Here is a 9,086-nt window from a genome sequence, read left to right as displayed (position 1 = left end):
GTGGGGTGACCCACCTGCGAAAGGGAGCCATCCCATCCCTCCTGTGACATGGGGCAGTGGGGGCTGTGGAGAAGGTGAGGAGGCCCATGCAGCCTTGAGTGAGTCACACCCTCACGCACTTGATGGCCTCTTTCTTCCCCTTCTAACAGGGGCTCAGATCCTGGAGCAGGATTCTCCCCAACTCGGACTCTCTCTAGTCCTAGGGAGTGACAGACATAGGACAGTCCTGGGTAACCCCAGCCCTGTGGTCTCCACACATATAACACCTGGGGAGGCCTCCAGCCCTGCTGCTCACAGGATTTCTGCCAGTCAGAGGAGTGCAGGAAACACGGGCCAGGAGGAAGAGAAGCATCTCTATTACCCTCTAACCTTTTTTGGCTTTCTCACCCTTGCAATCAACTATGCAGGCCTGGGCTGCAGGAGAAGAGTCCAATTCTGAGCCCATTCTCTCCTCCGTCCAGGACCCACCCATCCTCCCAGCTGAAGCCTGGAATAAAGGCTCTGCTTTGGAAATCTTTCCTCCAACACACCCACCCCAAGTAAATTTGCAAATGATCTGCCCGTATTAGCCTAATGTTTTAATGAAGAAATGTACAGAAAGCACATGCCGCACCCCTGTCCCCACCACACACACACCCTTGATGCCCTAGTCCTCACCCAGGTCCTCTGACCTCCTCTCCTCTTCCCTCCCTGTGGTCACAGCAGGCCCAGCTGTGCCCTCCCTCCCTCCAAGGGGCTCAGCCCAGGAAAAAAAGGAACCGGCCCATTCTGCAGGCTGGTGCCCTCTGGATCTCCTGAAGCGAAGAAGAAAGAAACCCATATGGTGAGGATCCAGGAGGTTCACTGTCATTCCGTTGAGTGACTTAGCTTGGAGCCAGGAGGCAGAATGGCCTCCTCCCTTGTTTTTCTTCCCCAAGGACTTCATGTCCTCCTGGCCAAAACCTCACCAGGAATCTTCTCACTCCTGTCTTCCTGGGGCACTGGGCACAGCCTCCATCCTTGGGATTGGCTTCCCAGGCCAGTGCAGGTGTCAGAAGTGAAGCTTCAAGGGTCCAGGACCATCCCAGGGTGAGGTGAGGCTAGGCGCTGGGTTCTGCAAGACACAGGATATTCCAGTTGGTCCAGAGGGGCAGCCACCCTGCCCCACACCTGTTCAGTGGTGAAGAAAACTCAGCATGGTGCTTAGGCTACAGGCTCTGCCGTCAGGGGGTGTGGATTCAAATCCGGAGCCACCATGTGCTCTCTGAGCTTGGGCGAAGCCCTTTGCTGGCCCCTCGGGGAACCATAGCCACACCCAATGCCAGCTTTGTTCCGGGACTACATGTGTACACAAGCTGGGGTGCTTTGAGAGTGGCTTCCTAAGGCCTAAGCACAGGCGCTACAGAGAGGAGAGATACCCTGCTCCAGTGCAGAGGGGTCGTTTTTCCACAAAGGTCACCTGAGGCTTGCCTTTTATTACTATTCAAAATATAAGGTGTTTTAAGTGCTATTGAAGGAAAAACTTTATCAACATATATTATCTGCACTACTGAAAAGGAGACTACCAATGAGAGAATAAGCATGGCTTTCTAGGCACTAAATGTCCATATCTCGACATATTTAAGAAAGAACAATACGGACGCCTGTTCATTTCTCAGCCTGCAATGTGTCGTGTGGCCCCACTGGGAAGCTTAGGTGGGCAGTACACAGCCTTTCCATCAAGAGTTGCTCACCAAGTTCAAATACCTCAATTTAAAAGTGGGCAAATCGGCCGGGCACAGTGGCTTATGCCTCTAATCCTAGCTCTTTGGGAGTCTGAGACAGGTGGATCACCTGAGGTCAGGAGTTTGAGACCAGCCTGGCCAACATGGCGAAAACTTGCTTCTACTAAAAATACAAAAAAATTAGCCGGGTGTGGTGGCAGATGCCTGTAATCCTAGCTACTCGGGAGGCTGAGGCAGGAGAATCTTTTGAACCCAGGAAGTGGAGGCTGCAAGTGAGCCGAGATTACGCCATTGCACTCTAACCTGGGCAATAAGAGCAAAACTCCATCTCAATAATAATAATAATAATAATTTTTTTTAAAAAGTGGGCAAATCGAGACCACATGTGGGCCTGTGTTGGTAGGTTAAATAGCTGAAAGTTATGTCATAGAGTCAGGCAGGGAGTCCTGGTCTCCTGACTCCCCAGTGAATCCCTCTAGGCGCCCCCCGGAGGCTCCCTGAAGGCAGGCAGGTGACTGCTCTCCTTGCTCTCCTTCCTGTCCCACTGCCAGGTCAGCCACCATTACCTATGACAATGAGGGTGGCAGTACTGACTGCCCGGCCCAGCGTGTTCTCGGCCACAGCCTTGTACTCTCCGCTGTCCTTCAGGGATACGCTGGGGATGGTGAGGGAGCACACGCCCATCAGGTCAGTGCTGTACACTGCGGGGTTTCCTTCCAGGCTGCGGTCGTTCTTGAACCAGGTGACGTGGGGCCGGGGCGAGCCCTGCACGGCGCAGCTCATGCAGCACTCGCAGCCCTGGGGCAGCAGATGGGACCGCAGGCCCACCAGGAACCGGGGCTTCTGGCTCAGGTCCGGCTCCCGGTAGCTCTGAGCCTTCACTGTGAACTTGTCTGTGGTGAAAACCAGGGTGAGAGGGAGGAGGGTGAGAAAGTGAGGAAGGCCTGGCTGAGACTCGAGTCTGGGTAGAGAGCTCAAGATGCTACCATGTAGGCCTTACGTGGGATTTCCTGCCACACCTTGCCTGTAAATTTGGACTCCAAGGCTTGTCTCATTCTATCCTTTTCCTAAAATTCTTTATGGATTTTTTTTTTTTTTTTACTTTATGTATGGATTTTTTTGTAGCTAACACACATTCACTGTGGACAATGAGAATACACTGAGAATCAAAGGAGAAAGAATAAAAACCAGTCATAATCTCACTACCTATAGATGACCATAGCTGACATTTTGGTGTAGAGCTTTCCTGACATTTCTGTATTTTATGAAAAAGAAACCTTCATTTGATTTTATAGCCTGCTTTTCTAGTGACTGATCTTAAGGTCCACGTCTACCTTGCTGTAAAATACACTTTGTTTTCAGAGAAATGTTAACCTCTATTTGCTTATTGTCTGTGGCTGCTTTTGAAAATCCTCCCAAAGGCACCTCAGACACCCAAACACCCACACCAATCTCATTCTCCCCACGGAGGTCAGGGGTGCAGAGGATGTCAGTACAGGTAGGTGTGAGGCAGGAGAGGGAGGAGCAGCAGCTCAGGGATGCTGGCTGTTATTTGGCATGCTCCAGGCCATTTCTGCCACAGTCCCTATCCTGTGTGTCTGCCATGCTTGGGTGCATCCCGCTGCACTGCAGAGCGCAACCCCCACCCTGCCTGCTCCTCCCTCTCAGGGGCTGGTTACCGCGCTGCCGGGGGATGCACCAGGGCTGGCTGGTGTAGGAGGGTTTGCTGGCCCCCAGCTCATTCTTGGCCACCACCTTGAAGTGGTACTCGTGGCCAGGGAGGACGCCCAGGAGGGTGAAGCGGTTGGTGTGGATGCGGTCGGCTGCCTCGCACCAGGGGCCATGCGCCGAGGAGCGCGTGAACACTGCATAGTGTAGCGGGACACCCTGGGCCTCGTCCGGAGAGGGCTCCCACTCAGCTGTCACCGTCCCAGGCACGTTCTCCTGCAGGTGGATGGGCCCGGGTGCCTGCGGACATGCTTCAAGAGAGATGGCAGAGGGAGGTCACGTGGAGGGGACCCAGCAGGGCTGCTGCCAGCCCCCTCCAGGTCCCAAGTCTTCTGAGGGTCCCGGGGAATGCAGTCTTGCCACACAGGTAGCTGGGGCCAGAGTGAGCTTGGCCAGAGGTCCACAGTTATCTCTACAGGGTAGAAAATCTCCCCAAAAGAGTAATTATAATTCACTTCAGTTTTTAAGTAAAATGACACAGGACAAGACATGCATTTTTGGACGGAGGCAGGGCTCTCATGAGGCTGTATTACAGAACCCCCACTGTTAGTCTATTTGATCATTTCTGGATATCCAGAAGCTCCTCCAGGGCAGGGGCTGTGTGGAGCCACAGTTGGGGAGGAAAGCCTTTATTCTGTGCAACGGCTGCAAACAATTTTGTCCCCTGGGTCTTTGGAGTGATGTAACAGTGGTGACTGCCTCTGCTCACTGACTCAAAGGGAAGGATAACTGAGGTTGGAGAGGAGACATGACATGACTGTCTCTAGGCTCCTGAGGCAGAAGGACAATGGAAGTACCCGGGGAGCTTCTGGGGTCCTTTCTACTTTCTATCATCAAGCACAGAAGAAAGGTGGAGAATGGTCACCTTGCATACCTAGCCCTGGTAGAGTGGCTGAGACCTATGACCAGACCAGTGGACATCTCCTTGCCTTGGTGAGTGGCCAAGCCAACGTCCAGAGCCCAGAGCCAGGCCTGCCTCACCTGCCACCCTGATACGGAAGTTGTGGGCAACCTCCTTCCCCTGCAGGGTCCTCAGCACTACAGTGTAGAGACCACTGTCCGAGAGGCCAGCCACAGGGATCAGAAGCTGGGTGAGGCCATCCTTAGTGACGGTCACACTTCTTTTGGGCAAGGGCAAGCCGTCCTTCAGCCAGGTCACCTCAGGCATGGGCACGGCCTGAGAAAGGAGAGGAAGGAAAAGTTGAGAAGGGCAACTGGCAGTTTCACGGAGGTGATGGCATTTAAGCTAGGCTGAAGGTAGAAGTGGTGAGAAGAGCCTTGTACAAGGAGAAAGTTGGCAAGAAAACATAGAACATCGACAAGAAAACACAGGTGGGAAAGAGGGGTGGTGATAAAGTGTGAGGCTGGCAGATAGGGTTGGTAGAGGGGGCAGTGGAACAGGAAAGGAAGTTGGACGAGGAGGTTTGGCAAAAATGCAAAGTGCCCCCCACATCACACCTATACAGACATCTGGATGTTATCCTGTAAGCCAGGAGCCACTGTTGTCAGATTCTGAGCAGGAAAGCATAATGAGTTCTGGAGTCACATGGCAGGGGGTGGGATGGGAATGAGAAGGGATGTGTGGGGAGGGGAGTGTTAACTACCCTGGCACCCACATAGGAGATAATTTGGCAAAAGTCTAGGAGGAAGATTTCGGTGTCCTGGCCTTGAACTGTGGTGACCCTGAGCAGGGTGGGAAGGCCAGCCCAGCTGCTTGGTGACCGTGCCGCCAGTTCCCTACGGGGCCCTCAGTACAGGGCACTGTGGGTACCAGAGTCAAAGGAAGACACTGATAGTAACTAACTGAACTTACAGGATTGTTCTGAGAATTTAAAGCGTTAATAATAAATACATGGAAAGCAGAGAGAACAAGACCTAGTACATGATGATTACTCAATGTGCATCAAATATTTCTGTCATCATTATCACTGTCGTTATTGTGGTTAAGAACAAGTCATTTAGAGTAAGATAGACTGGTTTGAATCTGGCTCTGTGTGCTATGAGCTCCCTACACAGATGATGACAATTTTAAACAATAATCATACTAGGACATATTGGGTGCTGCCATGTGCCAGGCCCTACATATACACTTTCAATATATTAATTCCTTAAACCCTCGGACCTTTGAGATAGGTTACTATTATTATCCCCTTTTGACAGATGAGGAAGGTAAAACACAGAGACGTTAAGATATTTCTCCTGGCTGGGCACAGTGGCTCACACTTGTAATCCCAGCACTTTGGGAGGCCGAGGCGGGTGGATCACCCGAGGTCAGGAGTTCAAGACCAGCCTGGCCAACGTGGCGAAACCCCAGCTCTACTAAAAATACAAAAATTAGCCAGGTGTGACGGCGGGCGCATGTAATCCCAGCTACTCCGGAGGCTGAAGCAGGAGAATCGCTTGAACCCGGGAGATGGAGGTTGCAGTAAGCCGAGATCTCGCCACTGCACTCCAGCCTGGGCAACAGAGTGAGACTCCATCTCTAAATAAATAAATAAATAAATAAATTTGTCCAAAGTCAAATGGCTGTGAGTGATGACGTCAAAATTTGAATCCAGGCAGTTTGTACTTTCAGCCTACTGTTTTAGCCTACTGTTATAAAGTCGAGTGGTGTTACTGGTGGTTAAGGATCACCCTGAGTCAAATGTAGGTCATGTGATTGCACAAAAATACATTGTGAAGCCAAAGGGGACCATCGGCACGGCCGGCTCTCTGAATTCCCGAACTAGGAGAGGTGGAGAACCGGAAGAGCCTTAATTTGGAGATGCAGTAGCAGAAGCTACCACTAGAGGGATTTGCAGGCCTGGAGCAGAATGGCCACCCAGTGGCCAAGTGAGGGCGGTACCTTCAAGGAGGACCTGAATCCTTCCTTCCTCATGTCTCTGGCCTGATTTCCACAAGCCCAGGGCACTGACTAGGGGCCAAAAAGGAACAGGGAAGAAAAGAGAGCCACAGGGCTGAGTCTGGCCCCCTTGGCCTCTCTGGGCTTCCCTCCCCACACCCCTGTAGGTATACTCACTTCAAAGGAGAGGGGCACACGAACAGTGTCCCCGACCTTGACCGTCAGCAAGTCCTTGGTGCTGGAGTCCACAAGGAACTTGGGACAGACTGAAACACACAAGAGGACTGGTTACCTCCCTCCTGCCTCGCAGTTGGACCCCAGCCCCAGGTCCCCAGCAAGGCAGGGCTGGAGGGGAGATCCCAACACACTGGGGCCTCTAAAGGACTGGAGTACAGCTGGAGCAGAATCTTCAGAGGGACCCCAGGGGCTGGTGGGGAGATGCTAGCAGGGGAGGGACAGGAACTGAGAAAGGGACCCCGCAGGGAGAGGGGTGGACTAGGCTGGAACAGAGGAAGATGCTGATATGTGGCAGAGCACTTATGTTTTGCAGATGAGATAGACACCAATCTAAGACAGGAAGTGACTTGCCTGAGGTCACACCTTGTTCGGGAGAAAGCCAGGACAAGATTCTGGGGCTCTGGACTCCGTGTGCTGTGTTTGTGTCTCCCTACTGTCACAGCGATGACTAGGGTCAGCTGGGGTGGCCCAGTGTTAGCTTGGGTCAAAGGCAGGTCAGGTGCTTGTAGTGGTTAAAGCCCAAAGAGAAAGACAATCCTCTTTTCAATAATAACAGGGAGCTGGGCATGTCCCATTCTGAACGTGAACCACGGGAGCTGAGCTGCACTTAGGCCTTCTAAGGCCATGCGCAGGAAGCAGCCACTCTCTCTCCTAGACAACATCAACTTTGGAGTCTCCAGGTTTAAATCCTGGCTCTACCACATACCATTGGTGACAACGTGGGCAAAGTACCTTGAACCTCAGTTTCCTTCTCTGTAACTTCAGAATAAAAACATTAATGTTGTAGTATAGTTATGAGTCGTAATGAGAAAACATTTCTAAGAAGGGACTGCCTAGCCCAGTGCCTAGCACCTAGTAGGTGCTCAATAAATGTTACTTCCTGAAACTGAGGGTGGAGATCCTGGCTTAGCAAGTGCATGGCGGCTACTCAGGGGCCCCCTCTCAGGAGGGGCTTGCAGGGCTCAGAGGTCGGGGAAGGAGGCAGCACTCACCAGTAACAGGCATGGCTTGCACCAATGTGTCCAGGGCAGTGGGCTGGCTCTGACCTCCTTCATTAACTGCTGTCACCCGCACAAAGTAGCCTTCTCCAGGCCGAAGGCCCTTGGCCGTGTAGGTGGTGACTGGCATGGTGCCCGCATGGCACGGGAGCCACTGGAGACTGTCTGAGCCACATAGCTCCACCACGTACCCCTGGGCTTCGTCCCCATCATTAGTGTCTGGCCCAGCCCAGCTCAGAGTGATGCTGGTGTTCGATGTGTCTGTGACTTGGAGATTCCTCACCGGCCCAGGGGGTCCTGCCAGGCAGCATGGGAACGTCAGGAATGGCGTCTCCAGAGGGAGGCCACTCAGTGTGGATATTGATTAGCCTTCCTTGTGGGAGACTGGGAAGTTTTTCCACTTAGCAATTCTGCCTTTAGATTCTTCCTGAAGCACCTACCTTGTTCCAAATTCTTACTGTAACCAGCACTTTGTCTCCGTTATGCACACAGATCCCAGGCCACCTCTCCCAGGAAGCCTCCCCCAACTCATTTCCCTCATTCATTCACCAACCTGCCAAATGCCTTCTCCTAACTATCCTTCTGTAATTCCAGAAAACCGGTATTTTAGTTGATGACCTCTTGGGTTCCATTATCCCGTAAGACTGGACTTCTACATGTTTTTATTCTGGACTCTAAACTTTTAGAGTCAAGACTCTGCCTTTTGGGTACTCAGTGCAGGCTTCTTGTTCTCCACTTGTTACATGAGAACAACAATAATAGCCCCACCTACCCACAGAGGTTTTAGAACAAGCAAAAGGCACAATGAGTGTGGAATCGCCTGGTGAGCTTAAAAATACTGGCACCTAGATGCCACCTCAGAGATTCTGATTTAATTAGTCTGGGGTGCAGTCTAGGCATCAACATTTTAAAGAGTTTTCCAGGTGTTTCTAAATATGCAATGAAGTTTGAAAACCACTAGGCTAGGGCAGTACTTCTCAAACTTTAATTAGTATAGAAGTTACCTGGGGATTTTGGTAAAAATACAGACCCTTATTCAGTAGGTCTGGGGTGAGGCCTGAGATTCAGCATTTCTCATAAATTCTAATAAGATGATGTTGCTGGGCCATAGGCCTTGCTTAGCAGCAAGAATCCAGAAAATGTAGTGATTGCTGTGGCTGCTGTTAGACACTGCTTATCCTATCCATTGTCTCTACTTCCCACCACTGATAGGAGAGATTAACAGGCTGTGGGTCCATGGCTCATGCCTGTAATCACAGCACTTTAGGAGGCCGAGGCAGGAGGATAGCTTGAGACCAGGAGTTCAAGACCAGCGAGACCCTGTCTCTACAAAAACATAAATTAGCAGGGTGTGGTGGCACATGCTCATAGTTCCAGCTGCTTAGGAGGCTGAGGCAGGAGGATTGCTTGAGGCCAGGAGTTCAAGGCTACAATGAGATTGCTCCACTGCATTCCAGCCTAGGTAAAAGAGTGAGATCCTGTCAGAGAGAAAGGAAAGAAAGAAAGAAAGAAAGAAAGAAAGAAAGAAAGAAAGAAAGAAAGAAAGAAAGAAAGAAAGAAAGAAAGAAAGAAAGAAAG

At 51.4% G+C, this 9,086-nt stretch overlaps 1 protein-coding gene across 1 annotated transcript in view; it reads right to left on the bottom strand.

Annotated features, from left to right (window-relative positions):
• Positions 1 to 615: 615 nt before the first annotated feature.
• Positions 616 to 9,086, bottom strand: part of IGFN1 (immunoglobulin-like and fibronectin type III domain containing 1) — a 35,473-nt gene continuing 27,002 nt past the window's right edge. The window contains exons 19-24 of the mRNA XM_011931837.1: positions 7,503 to 7,805; positions 6,451 to 6,539; positions 4,413 to 4,608; positions 3,383 to 3,682; positions 2,270 to 2,596; positions 616 to 1,093 (exon numbers count right to left, since the gene is read on the bottom strand). Of these exons, the coding sequence (XP_011787227.1) occupies positions 1,080 to 1,093; positions 2,270 to 2,596; positions 3,383 to 3,682; positions 4,413 to 4,608; positions 6,451 to 6,539; positions 7,503 to 7,805 (1,229 nt within the window). The 3' untranslated portion in view covers positions 616 to 1,079. The remainder of the gene's footprint in view (positions 1,094 to 2,269; positions 2,597 to 3,382; positions 3,683 to 4,412; positions 4,609 to 6,450; positions 6,540 to 7,502; positions 7,806 to 9,086) is intronic.

Source organism: Colobus angolensis, unplaced genomic scaffold (genome assembly GCF_000951035.1).
Source record: "Colobus angolensis palliatus isolate OR3802 unplaced genomic scaffold, Cang.pa_1.0 Scaffold91, whole genome shotgun sequence".
Lineage (NCBI taxonomy): Eukaryota > Metazoa > Chordata > Mammalia > Primates > Cercopithecidae > Colobus > Colobus angolensis.
This window is presented reverse-complemented; position numbering and strand designations above follow the sequence as displayed.